Genomic DNA, 21,441 nt, shown 5'->3' with positions numbered 1-21,441 from the left:
TCAAACAAATATTTAAACTGACAATTTTCCTGTTGATTTCTGAAGTGTTTATGCCAAGCGTGAACAGTGTTGACTTTAGCACATGTCTATGCACGTGTCTCCCGTGGAGGTGAATGGGAGCTTTAAGCACATAATGACTATACCTAGGCCCAGGATAAGAGCTGATCATTTTACATGAATTTTGGTCCGTCTGGCAGAGTGGCTCCACAAACGAGGGCCCTTGCAGTAATCAAAATGGCTGATCACGTACACGGGGTAGGTCCTTCCCGAAAAAAAGGGATTCAGCACAAATTACTCCTAGCGAGCGCAGAGAAAGCGTGGTGGCCCAGTCGACTGCACACAAGCAGCGAAGGTGGCGGTCCTGAAACACAGGAGCCTGATGGCCAAAGGGCTCTGGACTAGCAGGTTACAGAAACATTCGGGGCTGTTGGGAAGGGTTTTAGTTCTAGACACAACTTTCTGTCCTCAAGTGCTTGTTCTTCTGCAGTCAACTGGGACCTCAGTTGGTTTAGCCCAAGGGCAAGTAGATCACACAATGCTGCTACATTTCCTTCACTCCCTTAAATAACGGGCAGCTACCTGATCCTGAAACCCTTTTCAGCAGCACAGAAATACAGTAACAACCTGGAACCTTTACAGGTATTACAGCAGGGGATGAGGGCATAAAGAAGCACTGGATATGACTGTGTTAGGACTATGAATTTTGTTCCGCAAACATTACGAAAAAGTGCTGTATAACTCTGAATCTATAAAAATGTATCTAGATATTATGTATGTATACTCTGACATTCAAAAATACCTATGCTAGCATGTTATGACTACAAAAAGTTAGCTACAGCTTCTCTTTTGATGGTTGTTCTTCCAGGTAAGAGATATTAAGCCCAAATCTTGGCTTGAATGCATAGACCTGACCTAATTGAGAGCAGGTCAGTGGGAGTTTAAAACAAATACCATATAAGCAGCTCTCAGAGACTTCAGCAAAAGACTGGCTACTAGCAGCCACGTGCTACAGAATACAGCCAGTGCAGAAATACAAACTTCTGCAATTCTGTTTTGTTTGTTTGAAGCTCCTGAAGCTGGCTCTTTAATCTTGTATCCATCCCTTACAGCATAGGGCTATGTCACAGATCCCCGGGAGTTGGAAAGTACTGGAGTGGTTCCTCCTCCTTTGCAGCAAAGGGAAGACATCACACCTGACAGCTGTAAGCTGCTCTGGCAAGCATCCCACACATTGCTTTATGGCAATATCCCGATTGACTACGATTTAAGTCTCTGATATCAAAGCTTCTTTATGTCAGAGAACATGCCAAGAGCCATGAGGCCCTCGGCCAGGCTCTGAGCTGCACTGGAGCAAGGGGACTTAGGAAAGCAAATGTCCTTTCCTGCCTGTGAACTGCTCCGAGGGCTCACGTACCTCTTGGCAAACTGAGGGGCACGGTAGAGGCCTCAGCGTTTGGCCTCCCTTCCTGCTGCCAAGGCAATTACAGGCCCCTGCCACATATGGCCAAGGAAGTTCAGTCTGCTGATCCCTCCTCCCCAGTGGGTGGTGGGGATTGTTCATTTCAACATGAAATGGCCTACATTTAAAAAAATAAACAAACTCATGTTTGGAATATGGTGTGCAGCACTTATGTAATCAGTGCTAGAAATAGTTAAAATGCTCAACTGTTGAAATGCATCTCCAGCTGCAGTATTTAAATATTTTTGCTGAAAGCAACTGGCTCAAAAAAGGCAACTGTTCTCCCTGTGCAAATGTCATAGCAAAAAGCTTATCTAAAAATACATGGCAATTTATTAATACATAGCTATTTCTTAGCTATCTTGAAGTTGTCTCAGGAAGAAAAAAAAAAAGCCTGCATCAAATTAAAAATGTAATGCTGCGGAAAAAAAAAAGTTACATGTTCTTCACAGAATACCTATGGTTTAGGGGTCTCTGATGATCATCTAGTCCACCCTCCCTTGCTCGAGCAGGGTCACCTACAGCACATTGCCCAGGATCGTGTCCTGACAGCTTCTGAGTATCTTCAAGGATGGAGACTCCACAACCTTTCTGAAAAACCTGTTGCAGGGTTTAATCACTCCTACAATATTTTTTTCTGATATTTCAATTTGTGCCCATTGCCTCTTGCCCTTTCACAAGGCACCACTGAGAAGGCTGGCTCCATCTTCGTTACTCACTCTCATCAGATATTTATACGCATTGATAAGATCTCACCTCTTTTTGTACACTGGATATCAGCTCATCTTTCCTACTGATTGCTAATCTCTGCTCACATCACCACAATTATTGCTAGAGTTATTTTATGGCAGTGGTTACTATAAACTGTGGCAACAGAGTCATGTTTTTCTTAAAATTCTCAAGTCAAAATAATGTTTTTCTCACTTTAATGCCAAATGGCACTCTATTGCAAGAGGCAATAATTGTTATTAGTTACTGAAAATGAAAGCTGAAAATTTGTCTATTAACTGCAAAATGCGTTCACCTCTTAAATGTCATTTGTTTTAGAGATACTTAAAATCAAGGTTTCAGATGTGTATTAATGAGGAAATCTTACTCTATAAAAAAACTGCCCAGACAAAAAAAAAATAACCGTATGGATAAACCGCTTTTCCAATAAGTGATTTTTTTACAGAAAGTCCACAAAAATGATGGCATGAGTGAAAACTACTGTGGCACATCCAGTTCTTCGGGGGACTCCAAGCTATGCAAGTGACACTGCCTATCATTTAGGCATGCAAGATGAGGAATGTGCAAGAAAGGTATCTGGGAGACACCCCAGAGCAAAGTTCCTGAACACAGTCAGGTAAGCCAAGAAAAACACTGCCAAAGATAAATGCAGCTCAGCAACTCAGTTTGGGTTTAACACCACACTAGATCTCATCTTGGGAGAAGCAAGAACTGTCCGTACGGTCACTCCTACACTGAGGTCAGCCGGAAGTGGCCAAGCACATACCTACCACCTACCGGTATGATGCTTGGCTGGGATATGCAACCCACTGAAAGCGGTAATCTCATCTTAAAGCCTTAAGAGGCAGAATTTGGAAATTAGAATTTGTTCAAAGATTAATAATAATGCACTTCTGCAAACTCCAGTCAGCATGGGTTGTAGAGAATTACATGACGGACACACCAGTTTTGCCTGGTTCATGGCATTTGGCAAGTGTACGCAACATACTCAGCCACACACATTAGCTTCACCACAGGTGGCTCCAGTGATGAGTTCACCAACTGTGCTCACTAAGGCTAAGTGGAAGTGCCCTAACCAGCTTGTAAATGCAGCTACCCATGGAGAGCACGCTAGGGGAATCAGCTTCAGAGCAGGAGCTGCTTTATCTTTTGTCCTTGAAGAACATCTGCCTTCACTTAAAAGCTGAACAAAGAAGCAAACCTGGCCTCAGAGGTAGGACTACGATCTTCTACCTTATTAATGAAGAAGTTTCTGGAGCAGACTTTCAGGAGAAACGTGAGGTGGGTACCTGTGGACATTAGAAATAAGCAGCAAGTACCTGTAAGAACTAAAGCTATGTAACTGTTCACAAACAAGAAACAGGAGCAGTTATCAGCAACATGAATGACACCTCAAGGTCACTTCAGAGCGCTTAAATGCTAAGCATCTCGAAAGTACTCCTTACACACAACCAGAACTTTGTGTGTAGTTTTAACCCTGCTTAGTTTCATAGTGCCTGAGATACTGAATACCAGAGTAAGTAACCAGATATCTCCAGGAAACAGGAGCACATCGCCACCTCCATTGGCACTAGATGCCATCTTGAAATATATTCTCCAGTCAGTCAAACATTCTATTAGCAAATTCACATCTAAAGTCTTTGGCAAGGCAGGAACATTGTATTTTCTTGCCCAGGGTAATACACAGACTAAGTGAATTTGACAGCCATTTTGATACCTGGGAATATGCTTTAATGCACACCAACTCTGTTTTGTTTTTAAAACTCAACAAGGCCAGCACATATATTTGAGAGTGGATATCTGCTTATGCTGGGCACTATTTCATGAAAATCAGGTTTTTGTCACAGATCTAAGGCAAATATTACAATTTACAGGAAAGAAATGAGGACATTGATACATTGTGCGTTATTGGAGACATACAGCCTTTATAACACAGCAGCTTTCACTATGATGTCTGGGTTTTCTATGTCCTTTTTGCTTTGGACCATTCTCAATTCCAGCTGGGCTGAGTTTGGTTTGTTTCCTCCAGCTTGTGCTAAAAAGATGACATCAAAACATCAGTAAAAAGAGCAGTATAAAAACAAACAAGTTACATTGTTCTGTTATCCCCTTTTTCTTTTTTTTTCCATTTCCCCACCTGCCTTATTCCTGCACGAGGCTGTAAGATCGAAGACAGATCAGCACTGTAATTGCCCATCACCCCTGCCTAGCACCTTTCTCCAGAAAAGTAACACAGCTCTGTTATCAGTTAGAAAATGACAGAGAGCTCCAAGAGTTCCCTTCTGGGTCTCCCTTGAAGTTTTAAGAGGTTGGCAAATCAAAGCAAAGAGAGGACAAATGTTCCCCCTCCGTTCACACAGCAAATACACTTCTGTTTATTCTTACTTTATAAACTCCTCTCAAGTCTAAACACATACACTAACAGTGAGCATGTTATACTGAAAACAGAGGCTCTTCTGCAGTCAAACTCAGCATTTCCGTGCATTCTTCCACCACTGCTTTGAACAGAAATCTCACCGCTACTGTAGTCCAAATATAAGCCGAACAGTGACATCTTCTGTCTGGTGTTGTCAAGAACAGGACTGGAAGACACAGTAAGGATCCACTACCTAGCTTTCACTCTCTGAATTCTCTAAATTCTTCCCAACTGCCTCCACAGTGAGGAGGACCTTTAATCAGGAAACAGAAAGCTCTCCAACTGCTGCAAATCAACACAGAGGAAGTTTGTGAAGAAGGTTTAAATGAATTACCTTTTGCACTCGTAATGGTCCTTTGCAGAACATGCTGCATGGCTGACACAGTCTTTTCACACGCCACCTGTGCATTAACAGAACATACTTAGATTTTTAATAACACTTCAGCAACCCAGTTTAGCAGCAGTGTTTTTGAAATATTATCATTAAGTGGCCAGTATGACTGAACAGAAGAGCAAAGAGAGATCATTACTTATTTTCTTCAAACCAATAAAGCCAAACTGTAACAGGATTTGGGAAAGAAAAAGTTTTAGAATCTCTTAATTCTCCCAGAACAGGTATTAGGAACAAAGTACATTCAGTCTTTCACTGGAGAGGGAGAGAAGAATGTCTTATTTGGCAAAACTACAAAGTACATTTATCCTATATATTTACAGTACATATATATACACTGCAGTATATTATAGACAAAAAGATTGCACAAGGTATAACTCAAGTGCAGTCACCCAAGCTTATACAATCTAAAATGTTGTGGCAAGAAGATTTTTTTCTCCTCCTTACAAGGAGGAAAAAAAAATAGGGGCAAGAAGAGAGTCTTAAGTAATGTCACAGAGTAAAATTAATAAAATAGGAACATAGTCCAGATTTGCAGACAGATGAATAACCTCTTCCACACCTTCAAATTGTTTGGATGCTTGTGTGTCCATGCCAAAAGCATAGCTGCAAATAAGTCTCCTGTTCCAACAAAGTCAGCATCCACTTTTGGAGACTCCACTCGAATTCTCTGTGTCACCTTGGTGCCATCTGCTTTAGCTACAACACAGACAGACAGTTAAGTAACAGATACAGCAACTCATACAATAACATTTACCAATGTTTAAAAATGATTGTCACATTCACAATGCTATGTTGGAACTTAAAGATCCTAAGGAGGACTGTAAGTCCTCCAGTTCCTTCAGAACGCGTAACTTCCCAGCCATTTGCCAAGCTGGGAAAGGCTTCACAACTTCATACTGGGCACTAAGAGGGAGGAGGCAACTGGTACGTTCCTTCTTATAGAGGACTGAGATACGGCCTACCGTTTTTCACCTATACATCCATCAGTGGCAGCTTACCCTGAAAACACCTATTTATGCAGCCTGCTGAATCCTAGACGGGGCATCCCAAATCAGAACCTGGAGTATGTCTAGGTTGTATGGAGACACAACAGCAGCAGTGGACATCAGCAGAGAATATCTAATCCATGTGCCATGACTTGTTCCAGACTTGACATGTCCTAAGTGCTAAGAAGGTTCCTAGTAGAACCTGCATTAAACACACATTTCTCTCAGCAGTCTAGAACACGATGCCTGTGTTTCTATCACATTGGTAATACAAATGTTTAGGTATACCACACAGGTGAGCAAGAAAGTCAGTTTCCCACCTGAATATGCCCTTTTCAGATGAAAGCAATCTGTGACAGCCGAAACACATATCAATCTAGGCTGCACCTCGAACCCTGTGTTCAGTTTTGGGCCCCTCACTACAAGAAAGACATGGATGTGCTGGAGCATGTCCAAAGGAGGGTGCAGGGGCTGAAGCACAGACCTTGTGAGGAGCAGCTGAGGGAGCTGGGGCTGTTTACACTGGAGGAGGCTCAAGGGAGACCTCATTGCTCTCTACAACTACCTGAAAGGAGGCTGTAGTGAGGCGGGGGTCAATCTCTTCTCCAGAATAACTATCCATAGGACAAGAGGAAATGGCCTCAAGCTGCGCCAGAGGAGGTTCACGTTGGATATTAGGAGAAATTTCTGCACAGAAAGAGTGGGGAGCCCTGGAACAGGCTGCCCAGGGAAGCGGTGGAGTCACTGTCCCTGGCAGCGCTCAAGAAACGTGTGGATGAGGCACTTTGGGACAAGGTTTAGCAGCCACGGTGGGGATGGGCTTACAGCTGGGACTTGATGATCTTGAAGGTCTTTTACAACCAATGATTCTACTATTATACGATCTTGGTGGCAATATAGAAAGGCATATAAGGAATTAGCTGAAGGTCAAGCTATAAACTACCAGAGTACGAACAATCTGTTAATAAGACAGGGTAATTTTTTGTAAGATCATCCAAGCCCCTAGCGTACCCAAATTTTCTGTTTAATACACCAACAGCTTGTCTGGGCCTTTCACAGGGGCTGTGACTGCCCTGCCTAGCCTCACGTGGGACGTGCACCCACGCACCCTCTGCCCCAGAGGCTGCACAGCAGCTCAGGCCCAGCTGTGCTTACCTAGGCTATGCTGTGGGCAAAGCTGCGCCTAGCCCTGCTGTCCTGCCTCGTTGCCTGGACTTCCCAGCCCGACCTTGACCTGATTTGTCTGTTGTCACCTTGTTTGATATCAGTGGACTATCAGTGGGACCTGTTGGTCATCACCTTCCCCTCTCTGCTCACCCTGATTGGATCTACAGACCTGTGTCCTGTCAGTGAGGGCAGTCCTCTGCCTGTGCTGTGGTCTCCCTCAACGTCTAGCTCCCCTTTCCTCACGGAACAGCCCTGCTCTTCATGCTCCCTGACAGTACTGCAGAAGAATTTCACTTAGATGGGCTGCTTCCATGCATTACAGATGGGTCTGATGAAGCCACTGCTTCTCGAAGGAACTGAAAGCACAAACAGGTTTAAAAAAGGACATCTCAATAATGGAGTTCATGACTTACTTTTCCTGTGGCTTCCCAGTGCAATTAGGTAGTCGTTTCCTAAAGGACCCTGTAGATCTGAGCTTGTGATCACCACAGTCTCTGGTCCCATGGCATGCAGCATATCCATTACCTTTCCATGTGCAAAACGACAGGAATCAGTGATTGCAAGAGGTGTTAATGAAACCTTAAATCATTTGTACTTTTGAGGATTTTTGACAAAAATCTGAGGCTTTTTGCAAAGAAAAAGATCCATCCTCAAAAATTTATTAGAATTAGAGGAAATTCATTTGAAATATAAGAATAAAAACAATGGTCTTTAATATCTACATATATATTTTAATCTGCCACCATCTCCATTTTAACTATCCTTGGATGTTTATTTGAAAAGAAAACTCCACTTTCAGTTGTGATGAGAATTTCTGTCTACACCACTTTTTTCAGAAACTTTTAGCATGAGAAGTAGAAAACAAATACACAGATACAAGCATCTGACTGACATCTTGAAACAACTGCTAGAGAGACAATAAATCCAGGTCACAAAATGTTAACATGATCACCTTCTTTAAGAATTAGTGAAAACAATGAGTTTAAAGAGCTCCAGTCAGAGGCAGGAGGATGTCTGTCTCAATCTTCCCCTCTCATTTTGTTCAAACCCCAAATTTCATCTGTAAATTACACACAGGTAATCCTCTCTGCATGTTCCTCACCTGAGGAAACCACTGATACCCAGCTTCTGGCATCACAACTGATTGCTACAAAAGTGCTTTTGACTACACAGTAGAAAGGATGACTTTAATAATAGGTTTAGCATAAAACACAGATAAAATATTAATTCTCCCAGAAAGGTTTAATTAAAAATCCTCTTAGCCTAGCTATGACTCATGAGCAGCTAAATGATAAGGGTTTACTTCTGTCATTTTTAATTCTTTATTGCCTTTCTTTATTGTTTAAGCCTCAAAGTTTCTTCAGCCGTGAGATCTCTTTGCACAGATGCAGATTAGATTTTAAAAGTAAGTCCATCTGCAGATGCTTACATAATCTCTCTGTGAAGATACAGTAAGCTCAGTTTCACTTCTTGATGGAAATTCACCAGGGATCACTGCAATTTCTACTTGCAGCATTCAGCCCCTTCTACATTAATATTAGATCATATTTAATTTTATTTTAGACAACTACACTGTCATCTTTAGTCTTGCTCAAGCAACGAATCAAAATGTACCAGCATGTAAATCAACAGCAAAATTTCTACCCATTCTGAAGAGGACAAGTTTCCAGCATGGACTATTATTTAGAATGACATACTAATCTGTGCCACGCAGCTAGAGAGACAGACACAGCAACTACTTTAAAAATGTTTCTCTTCCTAAACAAGATTCCATTTGTTTTAGAGAGATATTTAAAAATCCATCAGAGATAAGAGCCTGCATGCATGAGTCATGCAGACTGGCAGATAACTGACTTGTAAAATTGTTTAACACATCCAACTCATGTTTGCAGCTGCACAAACCTAAAACTAGTGGCTTCTCAGCTATCAGCGGAAGGACTGTTGTACTGAGGCTTGTGGTTCTACTGGTATGGAGAGGAAAAGCAGAACTGACAAGAGCAGAACTGAGCAGCTAGTAGCATGAAGCACCATGTGCTTCTCCCTTGCTCCACCACAGTGTGGGAACATAAAACTGGAGAAAGAGAGAAAAAAATAAAATAGAGACCTTTTGGAACTGTTTTTTTCTTTTTTTTTTTTTTTTTTTTTTGTGGAAAAACAAATATTAAGGCTGATAGAACTGAGCTACTCTCCCGGGTGCCACTGCAGCTGCTGTTTGTCCAGAGACTTTGTGTTCCTTTGAAGCTCAAAAGCAAACAGGAAGAAATCACGTCAGCCCCTTATGAAAGCACCTGACCACAATCACTGAAACAAAGAGTTCAGTCTTCTTGATATATCCATAGAACCACGTTCCCATTTGCTTCATTACCAGGATCTGTAGCTTTTCACATTTATTCATTTTGTGTAAAAGGGTATATCCTTGCACCTTGACATAGTACATTTGCAGCCTCTCTATCATCATGCAGCAGCAGTGAGGACAGCAGCTGGCAGCACTATCACTGTGCATCTGTCTGCCTTTTACCAGGAAGCACCCAAAAGCCATTGCTCCAAGCCTGTTTTCTCATTTGTGCTCTCCTTTTGCAACCCAGGTCTCATCTTCTAGGAGTTAAAACAAAACACCTGCAGGCTCTAGGAATAGAATTGAGAGTCCATCCATTCAATCCTTGTCCGAGCTTACTGGCAAGCTCTCTGCTTTGCAAGCAGCCCTTTTGGGAGAGCGAGTAACAGACACAGCGTTGCAATCGCATAACCCCATGCGGGCAGCAGAGGGAGCCACTCGCACACGTTTTAGTTGCACGGCCTCTCTGAATGTCACCTGGGGTTTTCACCACAATCAGTGCCGTGTGTGCCCATCTCACACTTCAGAAGACAACCTCATAGTGACCTTACTCATCATTTTCACTGTGGTGCATTCACTTGTAGCTCCTTCAAGTCATTTCTTCAGAATAAAAAGTATTTTGTGCATGGAATGCACAGCTTTAATAACGAATGAAGAGAAAGGATAGCAGCAACCTGCAAGACTGTAGGCAAAAATATGGACAGAGATCTTGCACATCCTTCACCTACTTACCTCTAAAGCTTCTTTTTCTGTGTGAATCTTTCTACCAGTGAGTAACCTGAGAATGAAAAAGACTCCAGGTAATCACAGCTTTGTTTGATCTTTGAAAGGATGAAAGTTCAGTCTACACAAAAATATTCTTAGTAATCTGTTAGCTACATGAAGTAGTTTGCTGTACCAGACCACTGTCTTTCTTTAAAAAAGTTATGGGCACAAACACACAGTGCTTCTCACACAGATTTATACAGTCCTGCCTATTGCAGAGATCTCTGCATCATAAAATTACCTCAAAAGTATCTTCTCTCCATCTCCCATGTGTGGCTGCCCACCCTTTTAGGGGCAGACGAGCTCCTGAACAAAGAGTCTCAGCTATGGATACAAAAATCGGAAGAAATACTTACTCGGCCTCAAACTGATTAGGAGTAATTATATCAGCAACAGGAACAACTTTGTCTCTGTAGACAGGGAGAAGATCCTTTGGCACATACTAAGAGGGGAAAAGAAACAGAATCTAATGTCAGCAGCTGTATCAGATGTGGAAGCATAACTTGCCTACCCTAAGTGCCACTCTACCTCCCTAACTCCCTTCTTTCCTGTACCAATTCTACACCATCTTCTTGAGCCAGCTGTGGCCCATGAGCAAAGGCAGACTGATTGTCGCAGCAGGTGCCATGCAGTGAGATATAGTGAGAGCCTCTCAGTCTCTATGTTCTTCAGTCTCAAACAAAGTTTAAAAGGATAGTGGCGAGTATCAGCTCTTTTGTCATGCAGTGGAGCATAGCTAGGCATTCCCATTCAGTAGGCACAGGACTCATGTCATCTTGGAATGACGAATCCTTATGGTTGGAAAAGACCTTCAAGATCGAGTCCAACCATAATCTTCCTCAGACCTGCTGTAATTCCATTTAACAAACTGCATTTTGAAAGTTCATTGCTAACTAGTAGCCAATATTCTTCAGCATCTTGTATGCTAAATCACAATTGCTACTTCATTTATACTTCATTTTCTCTGTTAGGCTGACATGCTACTTAGTGCAAGGTGTACGTGTCCATGTGCAAATCTGCAGGCATGTTCCTGCCTTCCCCTGCGATTAAATCAGCAACAGATTGAAGCTCACTGCAGCGCTGACCACAAGGTGCTCCTGCAACACCCACCATGCTCACACTGAACACAGCAATGCAGTCATGGGGAAGAGATGGCACCACAGGGACACTGTCTTTAGGCAGAAATGCAACACACGTGCACATGTAAGTTAAGATATTTAATAATGAATAGAACAGTAATTTTACAATAGAAATGAGTGGGGGGCTACATGGCAATATTTTCTCCTCCCTTTCTATCTATCCAGCCTTCCATCCTACAGCCATTGGTGTAGGCCCAGGGTTATGACTTCTCCTAAAAGCCAAAGCTTTGCAAGGCGACTCGGCACCTGCTACATCTCTGCCTTGTTAAGAATCTCCAAGGACAGTAAATATTGCACTAGATATAAACTGAATGAACAAGAACACAAGCACGATGATAAATTTATCCCTAACTGTCATTTTATGGTATGTGTTTTATGAGCAGGTAAGCTATAAGAAGGTACAAGGACAAGAGTAATTCATAGAGCTTGACAAACCAAAGCAGAAGACTACATAAAATATCATTTTGGTCGATATCTTCCCCCTCTGCATTTTTTATATTAGAATTATTGGCCAATTTTGCTTAAAAATGAATGCTTCTTTGTCTGTTTGCAGTCTGGTCTTGGCACACACAACCTTTCTGTCACAGAGGAGAGCCCAGTTCCTAACAGCTGTTGGATCTCACATGAAGTTAAGTCATCTCCATTGAGGTTCAAGCGGCAGGTCAATTCACAGGCTCCCTGGCAGTGCGAGAAAGGCTTCCTGCCAAAACAGCCCTCTTGACGGAAGATGAGAAAGCCCCAGTGAGCAACAGAGTGGGGAGCTGGAGGGTATTTTCCTGCTCTCAAGGTCTGTATTATTTGTTGTCTCAGCAGAGCATTAAATACAAGTCCCAGAGCTATGCAGCCCTCATTCATTCCACCTAAATACTAAACTCATCCAAATGCAAGTACTACAGTATAAAAGTGATGATGGGTTCCAAACCCACACCGAGGTAAAGTAGCTTAGTTTTGGTATTAAAAAAAAAAAAAATCTTTAAACTTTATACACCTTTGCACAGTATATGTTGCCTGTATAGAGAAGCCCAGCAGTAAGTACTCACCATAGAACCTTCTCCTTTCCATTTGTCACCCATCACTGGATCACACACTGCAACAGAGAGGGAATCTAGCTTTAGAAATGGGGAGCAATCACAGAGACCCCAGGGGATTAAAAGGTGCAAGTAACAGAGGTGGATGTGTTACAGCCTTGTCCCCGGATAGCTTATGTACTCATGCAGCTTGCAGCATACGCAACCAGCAATGCGCCATTTTTGGTTGGCAGTGCTGAAAGAGTAGGGCAAGTGTCTTAAACAAGTGTCAGAGGGTTGTGCTCACCCTCTCCTTCCTAGCTGTTATGTCGGATGCTGGGAGGGAAGGGGCTCTTGTTATGAAAGAGGCCGAGAGCTTTCCCTTCCATTGCTCAACCCAAAACTCTGGAGCATTAATATGGGGGAAGATACATGGACGTATTTGTGAAGGAACAAAATTACACGTATTATGAAACCCGCAGTTTGGCCAGGATTTTCTTAAGCTCATACTTGTCACAACAATATTAACACGCACAGATTTGGCACAGGTTCACAGTCATAAATAACATAAATAGCATATTCTTAGTGCTCTCAGTTTCAAAGCAGGACTGAAAGTGGCCTCGCCTTGTATTAGACAGGAGTATTGTTCATTCTGTTAAAAGAGTTCAGTTTTCTTTCTAAATGAACAAAAAATCCAAGGTATCTAATTAATGCCCAGTCCGTATTTAGGAAAGTTTCTATGGGTCACAAGAGAGTTGTTCATTTTCACTTTTTTTAAAGCATTTTCCATACAACATAATCTGTTTATTAAGTACAAAGAGTATCACAAGCCCAGTTCCATTCTCACCATCTAACTACTTCTACGCTAGATGTTTCTGTTCATAGACTGTATAGTTTCTAGCTTTCACTTACTGGCACAGGGCTCTGAAGAACCTGGGAACACAACGGTTTTGATACAGGTTTAAAAAGGCAATAAAAAAATAGACTCATGAAGATATCTTTATTACATTTTCAGAATGAGAACTATACTTTGCTAACTGCCATAAATCTGATATCACAATATGCAGTGAATTATTCCAGACACTTCCTGACGACGTGGTTTGACCCAACCTGAGCATGCGAGGCTTAAACCACCACTCACAGTTCTTTACCCACTGCAAATCCCCACAAACTCTGCTCTTCATTCTCTAAGTTTTGCTCAATTCACGCCTACACTTGTGAAGCAGAAAATCCTGGCATGCTCAGAGTCAGGAATAAAAGATGGGAATCCTTTCTCATGCTTTAAGCCTGACATGACGGTGGCTGTTGCAGTTGGTTGCTCTTTGAGCACTTCTGGGCGATCACAACACAGAAACCAGAATCTGAAAAAAACATACAAGCAAAACAACCCTCTGACTTTAAGCTATTTTTTCCGATTTTTCAACCTTAAGGCATAGTAGGATATTATTTTCTGGGATTTAACTAGAAACCCTGGCAGGGCAGTACAGAGGAGCCTACTCTGCTTTTGTCTGACTTAGAGGATTCAGTGACCAGCACTTCCAGGCTCCACTGCTGAACTACAAACAGCAGCAGCCAGAGGGGATTTCACAGGACATTCTTTGATACTCCTTAAAGTACCTTCTCCTTTGGCTGACATAAGGCAAGGAACATACTGAAAAGCATAAAATGAAAAAGGTAATAAATGAATGACACTCTCAACACTTGAGCAATGCTGAACTGAAATTTCACTGTCATTTTCACTCTCTGCTGAGGTCTGCTGAATCAGAAATGCTAAGGACTGTCAAGACAGTGCTGAACAATGTAAACAACGGGCATATATAACATTAAAGCAGAAAAGACTGTAATTCGTATGCTTACCATACACTAGGTTAGAGTTCTGCTGCTTCAACTCCTGGACAATATCCACCACCATTGCAAGAAACGATGTGTCCCTTGTATACCCTTCAGGGGAGAGAAAGAGGAAAAAAATGACCTTTTTACAGTAAATTTTCATGAAAGTTTTTCTTTTTTTTAATTGGATAGAAAGGTTGCCTACTTCTTATTCTCTGGAATAATGCATTTCTAGAGCAAAGGAATTTTAGTATTTCATTCAGTAATAAGTAGGTGAAAGATAAATCCAGACAGGTGCTTTCTCACCTACAAATTCAACCTCAAAAATCGATTTACTAAGCACCTTGTGGAAGAAGTGCTCATAAATTTCAAAATACTTGAAGGCATACATAAAAAAAGTCAGGCTGAAAGCACTCCTTTTCTTCACCAGTCTGAATCAGCTCTATTTATCACATTACAAACAAGAAATGCTTTAAAATCCATACATATCTCTCACAGAGAGAGGCTAGAAGCAGGTTTATTATTAACGGTGGTGATACCAACACATTAATAGAAGAGGACAATTAATCGTCAACAGTTTAGAGCAATGTCTGACATACCAATAAAACTCTCCTTTTTATCCGTAGCAGTAAAGCAAGCTGAAAATACATTTCATTACTCCCCAAGACCCTAACAACAGTGCTACCACTGCAACTGTTTTATTTTTCATTTCTTATTGATGTGTTTATTCATTTAGCTACTTATCTTCTGTTGTTGTATTTCTGCATTCACTTATATTATATAAATAAGATATACTTACTAACTACTAATTCTTTTTTTAACTTTATTTAATATTACTCTTTTTAGCAATGTAGTTTCTTCAAGCTGTCAGACTGGAAATAAAAATGAAAAATATTTTAGGGATATTTTTAAATTCAAAAAAATATTTAATTTTTAGATATTGACAGAAAATGGAGAAAGCTTTCACGATTTTTGGCCGTAACACTTTGTCCTATGTCCACAAAATGCTGACAATTGGCGAAAAACAGCCAAGCAAATACTTTTGTTTAAAATGATCTGCCCTGACAGACTGGCCAAGAAAACAACACTCAGTATGATTAACATTTTAACAGTAGTATTTCAAAAACCTTATGCAGAACTCTTTCCTTTCTTCTTTTTTTAAGAAAGTTTAAGTTAATCAGTTTTAAGAAATTATTACCATTCCTGACCACTCCTTTTATCTATATTGAATAAAGGCCAATCTGATTGAGGTCTTCACACTGCAACCTATGTACAGAGACATAACACATTTCAAAATGCACTTCAATATTTCAACTTTTTTCCTTGAAAATTTCTTTGTTGAAGGTTTCAATTTTCTTCTTCAATTTTGCATTTCTTATATCCATTTTGTAGAGACAAGATAGTAATAGCAAAGGAAATGGGGCATTTTCCAAGAGTTAAGAGTAAAATAAAATAAAAAATCAAAGTGTCATCAAAAAGAATAATCAAACATTATTTACAAATTTTGCATACTGAGACCTCCTCTAAACATCAACAGTACAACATATCTTTCCTGGAAATTTCCTCTATATGACTTCTTTTCAGCAAAAAAGACTTTTTTTTTCCCAATATCTCAGTCACGTTGATCCCAACTCTAGTGAAATTAATTTTTTAACCTAAGCTGAGTTTAGTTGCAATTTATTATCATCTTTACTTTAGGGAGATTCCCTGAAACAGAAAGAAAAATAAATCTTCAGACAGACCATACCCCTCCATGACAGGATGACTGCTTTGGGTCATAATCCCAGAGCCATACAAACAAAGTTTTCCCTGTGTATAAAGCACTTTCCTAAACTTGAAGTTTCACAGTTGAAGCTGTGAATCCACAGCTGAAGCTGTGAATTCAACCCGGTCTGGCTACTAATCCCTATTTCCATAATATCCAACTGAAATCGTAGGAGGATCTTAAGAATACCATGGCTCGGTTTGGAAGAAGGAAGGATGTGGTTCTTGAGCACGTGTCATGGGAACGCCCAGGGAAGCAGCTCCTACCTGTGAGCACGTAGTCGTACTGGTTGACATTGTTCAGCTTGAGTCCTTCATACAGCTCATGGAGTTCATCTGAATTTAGCACCTGGCCCTTCCAGTGGGCATAGCCTGCAAAATAAAGGGTAGATCATTTTTCAAGAGCTGTTTTTTCTGCCTAGGGTCACACTTGGCGGGAGAGGATGGGACATGAGCACCAGTTCTCCCTCCTCCCCCCTAAAACAAGGCTGCTGAATGAGAGCTGCCAGCAGCGGCACAGTTACATGGGCAGCTTTCCCGAGCACCTCTGGCTCCCAAGGGAATTAGCAGGACTACTCTGCAATTTCAGCTTCTCCATTTAGCAGCAAACTAAGTGCAGTGCACACAGACACTCTTGCAAGTTTCCCCAGGGAGCCCTCAGAACTAATCCTTTTCTGGAGAAACTGCTGACACAAGACAGCCATATATTTTAGTCTTCCTGGGGGGAGGGTGTCAGAATATCTATTTTTGCTATTTTACACTGTAAATGAGAAACTGTCTCCTAAATGACAAGCTTCATTTCCAACCATAAACCTATACTATGCAGCAATTCAGAGCCTAAATTTAACTGGCAAGAAAACAGTGTTGTGGGCCAGCCTGTCTCAACACAAGCAGGCTGCAGTGACGCACCCCTTGGCATGTACAGCTTTCCCCGAGTCCTGCATGTCATGAAATTTGGGCCCACGGCAGAACATTGTCATGGGATATCCTTTCACCATCGCCACCTTCATCTGACAGACTATCTTCCAAAAATAGCCTGTTTGTAATGCTGAGGATCCTGGAGGAGGTAAACGGGTACAAAGGACTCATACTGTAACACAAAATATCAACACACTGTTATCCTTGAAATGATCTCTAGGAATTATAAGCACAAATTCTTGGCTGAGAAGTGGATGGAAGATGAAGTTGCTGGGAGAAGCAGAACTTGTTTCAGCAGACAACAGGCCAGATTCCAAGGGCGCCAACTCTCAGGGTAAGGGGCAGAATTTTAGGCAGTGCTTAAAAAATAAATTTAAATATATATAACTTTAATTAGGATATTACATGAGAGATCTTGTTCCAGACCACCCCTGAGAGGAGACACTGGTATTTGTTTGTTTTAATTTCTTCCCTTGGAGTTAGACAATTCTGTGATAAACACTGTTGGCTTTGATTAGGGCTTTAAACTATGTTATTAGAATAGCTGCCAAAAGGTGCCTAGAGCCTGGGATAAGTACATTTTTCAGTCTTCTTTCTTAGAAAAGCAAATACACCCACAGTTGGGAGAACAGATGGATCATTTTGTTCCCCTCATCTCACAGAGGCCGAGCCTCTGAAACACTGCGCCCTGCCAGCTGGCTAAGGGACCGACTCACATCCGCCACGGGGAGTCCCTCCTTCGTGAAGATTTTCTAAAAGGTACGTGCTAAGAAACAGACGAAACGAGGGATTCCCCTGCAGGGACTGTAGCCCCGTTCAGAATACGATGAGGTTCAAACTGGCACTGCCCAGCACCGAGGCACACACGTCTGACTTCAAGCTTAACTCTGACGGACTCAAGCACTTGGCTTATTTAACACATATGCCCCCCTTTTCATCCAAACCTCTCCTTGGACGAGCTCTGCGGAGCCAGCCCGTCTTGGGATGCACCACAGTCCTTTCTATTCCAGTGTTTACGTGAGTGAAAATCATGGGAAAGGCTTCATCTGTTCCCACGCTCGTGTAAACTCAACGAGCGCACCAGGGGAGGGCAGTTCTCACCCAAAATGCAGCTTAGCCAACAAAAGAGCAGCCCTTCACCATGTGGAACTGCTGAAGTTCGGAGGGGGAGGAACAAGAACCTAAACAACATGTGGGGCAGGGGCCCATCTTTGCTCGGGCCTGATAACCTGCTGCCTGAGCAGGGAGACTCCACAGTGCAAGCTCCACAGGAACAGCCCCCCAGGGGCTCTCTTTACCACCTGGTAACGGGTGAAAATAACAGCTGGAGGAACATAACCCTCTGGAAGCCTGAAGGGAAGCCCAGTTATGCAAAGTGAAGACGGGGGAAAAGCCCTCACTGGATCTGCCAGGAACTGTGACTTCTCTGAAGCGGAGCTGAGTAACAACCAAAATCACAACTGGCAGCGAGGTAGAAATCACCCCATGTCCTTTCCCCACGGAATCTCCATGTAATATAATGAACAAGAGGACCAAACCCTATGGCGCTAGATTTATCCCAATCTCCTGGTGGAGCTTTGGGCCAAAAAAACCAACTTTTGTTGAGGAATGGAAGATGACAGTTGCTCATGTTTAAAAAGGACTTCGCTAACCAAAGCACTGCTGCCTTCAGGCCCTAGGAACGAGGAAGAGGGATTCTTGCAAAAGGCACTCATAGAGGTCCACTAAAAATCCAGATGGACACTGCAATATGAAAAAGCCACTGCATAGTCCTGAAACCAAAGCGACTTAGTGGTCTTTACATGCTCGAGTCCATCTGCCTTTGAGAAAAACCCAGAATATGGCTGGAATTATTATCCAGAGTCCTCTGTTTTCCAACCCAAGACAAAGTGTTGCAAGGTGTGAGCTTCCCCTGTGGTGCTCCCTGGAAAAATATATTGAGTGGCTTCAGTAGCTAAGCTTTTTGGACAGGAGAAAGGAGAAAAGATCCTGTGTTTAAGGCACATGATCAATCTGGTCCCAGCTGTGCCACAACATTCCCACACAAACCCTGGCAGGCAACGGCTCATACTGGCCGTTGTCTCCAAGCACATGGAGGACAAGAAGGTGCTCAAGAGTAGTCAGCATGGATTCACCAAGCGGAAATCTTGCCTGACTAACCTGATAGCCTTCTATGATGAAATGACCGGCTGGATAGACGAGGGGAGAGCGGTGGATGTCGTCTATCTCGACTTCACCAAGGCTTTTGACACCGTCCCTCACAACATCCTCCTGGGCAAGCTCCGGAAGTGTGGGATAGATGAGTGCACAGTGAGGTGGATTAGGAACTGGCTGGATGGCAGAGCCCAGAGAGTGGTGATCAGCGGTGCAGAGTCTAGTTGGAGGCCTGTAGCTAGCGGGGTCCCCCAGGGGTCAGTCCTTGGTCCAGTCCTGTCCAATTTATTCATCAATGACCTGGATGAAGGCACAGAGTGCTCCCTCAGCAAGTTTGCTGATGACACGAAACTGGGAGGAGTAGCCGATACCCCAGAGGGCTGCGCTGCCATCCAGAGGGACCTGGACAGACTGGACAACTGGGCGGTGAAAAACCTCATGCAATTCTTTGACCATGAGGCAGCAGTGTGCTCTTGTGGCCAAGAAGGCCAATGGGATCCTGGGGTGCATTAAGAAGAGCATCTCCATCAGGTCGAGGGAGGTGATCTTGCCCCTCTACTCAGCCCTAGTGAGGCCGCATCTGGAGTATTGTGTCCAGTTCTGGGCTCCACAGTACAAGAGGGATGTGGAGCTGCTGGAGAGAGTCCAGCGCAGGGCCACAAGGATGATCAGGGGCCTGGAACATCTGCCCTATGAGGAGAGACTGAAAGAGCTGGGCCTGTTCAGCCTGGAGAAGAGAAGGCTGAGAGGGGATCTAATCAGTGTATATAAATACCTCAAGGGAGGGAGTGCAGAGGACGGTGCTGGTCTCTTTTCAGTGGTGGCCACTGATAGGACTAGAGGAAATGGCCGGAAACTGAAACACCAAAAATTCCCTAGGAACTTAAGGAAAAATTTCTTAACAGTGAGGGTGACAGAGCACTGGAACAGGCTGCCCAGAGAGGTTGTGGAGTCTCCTTCTCTGGAGATCTTCAAAACCCGCTTGGATGCAGTCCTGTGCCACGTGCTCTAGGTGACCCTGTGTGTGCAGGGGGGTTGGACTAGATGATCTCTAGAGGTCCCTTCCAACCCTAAGCATTCTATGATTCTATATACAACCTGGTCTGAACGATTCCTGGGCCAACATTTCTCAACCCTCAGATCTCCGGAGGGCTTAAACGAAACCCAGAAATGCACTACCAAAGTCTCCAAGACAGAAACTGGAGAACTGAAGGATTTACAGCTGGGCAATGTGGGAGTAAAATGTAAGCACTGCTAGGCACGAGCAGGGATTTTTCCGTTTGCCCCTGCCTCACTGTGTTTCACAGTTGACATCGCAGGTGTTAATGGCTGGGGGAGGCAGGCTGCAAAGAATCGGATCAAAGAAGCAGAATTAGAATTTCTCATATCAGACGTAGCAGCCAACCCAACCACCCACTACACACCTACTAAGTGGAAATCAAAAGTGCTTTACTAAAAAAAAAAAAAAAAAAGGCAGCAATTTGTTCTGGAACAGTTTCAAAGGTATGATTCACATGGCAAAGTAAGCACATTATCTGCTTACCATAAATTAATCTACCAATTAAGAACAAAAATTCAAATACACTTAATCATAAATGCCCCCTCCAAACCAACAACTGTAGAAACAAAAAATAAAAATCTAGACTTGTATTTTTTGCGTATCAGAATATGCAATGCTTTGCAAACAAGACAGTAAAATCAAATAGAATAAAATCCACAGAATCTCTGTCGGTTATATGACTGCTTCTTTTATTTGTAGATGAAGCACGACTCCATTCAAGACTGAGTCACTCTAATCACAGACTAAATGCTCCTCAGCAAGGAAGATGGCAAAATGTTCTCCTACGAGGTATCGATTTGAAATACATTTTCAGGATTTTAGGATTATCAGTATCTAAAGAAAGATGAATTTTCTGAGCGGGAATCAGCAGAAATAGGCCAGTGCTATCTTGCTGATGTAGGGACAGTACCAAAAAAAAAAGGAAAAAAGTAGCAACGGGGATTTATTAAAAAGGACTGTTAGTCATTAATTCTTCTTGCATTTTAACTGTTGCTGAAAAGATCAAGTTTAAAGAAGGGGAGGTAGAAAGAAAGCAATCCATGTGCAAAACTCCTCAGACACGCTTTGCCACCCATCCCCTCTGGCAGGTATTGTTCTTTTATAAACCAGAGTTCACACCTAGGCTAGGAAACCTAAGTTTGCCCTTCAGCTTCAATCATGACCAGGCAGCAGAGAGATTTCTGGGAAGTTCTTATTCTTCTAGGAACAACAACAGTTACTGACTCCGTTTTATCCAGCACGTTTCATCCAGCGCTGGAACAGGCTGTCCAGAAAGGTCATGGAGTCTCCTTCTCTGGAGATCTTCCAAACCCGCCTG

General features: G+C 42.6%; 3 protein-coding genes across 3 annotated transcripts in view; 1 reads left to right on the top strand and 2 right to left on the bottom strand.

The window, feature by feature from the left end:
• SIK1 (salt inducible kinase 1) overlaps window positions 1–21,441 on the top strand; it is a 312,481-nt gene that overhangs the window by 115,497 nt on the left and 175,543 nt on the right. The gene's annotated exons all lie outside the window — the stretch shown is intronic.
• AGPAT3 (1-acylglycerol-3-phosphate O-acyltransferase 3) overlaps window positions 1–21,441 on the bottom strand; it is a 315,407-nt gene that overhangs the window by 129,458 nt on the left and 164,508 nt on the right. The window lies entirely within an intron of this gene.
• PDXK (pyridoxal kinase) overlaps window positions 3,284–21,441 on the bottom strand; it is a 37,869-nt gene continuing 19,711 nt past the window's right edge. The window contains exons 3-11 of the mRNA XM_088530662.1: window positions 16,259–16,363; window positions 14,255–14,338; window positions 12,431–12,477; window positions 10,608–10,693; window positions 10,219–10,264; window positions 7,565–7,676; window positions 5,558–5,694; window positions 4,939–5,005; window positions 3,284–4,223 (exon numbers count right to left, since the gene is read on the bottom strand). Coding sequence (XP_088386788.1) covers window positions 4,114–4,223; window positions 4,939–5,005; window positions 5,558–5,694; window positions 7,565–7,676; window positions 10,219–10,264; window positions 10,608–10,693; window positions 12,431–12,477; window positions 14,255–14,338; window positions 16,259–16,363 — 794 coding nt within the window. The 3' untranslated portion in view covers window positions 3,284–4,113. The remainder of the gene's footprint in view (window positions 4,224–4,938; window positions 5,006–5,557; window positions 5,695–7,564; window positions 7,677–10,218; window positions 10,265–10,607; window positions 10,694–12,430; window positions 12,478–14,254; window positions 14,339–16,258; window positions 16,364–21,441) is intronic.

Source organism: Tinamus guttatus, unplaced genomic scaffold (assembly GCF_059628265.1).
Source record: "Tinamus guttatus ecotype Peru unplaced genomic scaffold, ASM5962826v1 Tinamus_guttatus_pri_ptg000384l, whole genome shotgun sequence".
Taxonomy (NCBI): Eukaryota; Metazoa; Chordata; class Aves; order Tinamiformes; family Tinamidae; genus Tinamus; species Tinamus guttatus.
This window is presented reverse-complemented; position numbering and strand designations above follow the sequence as displayed.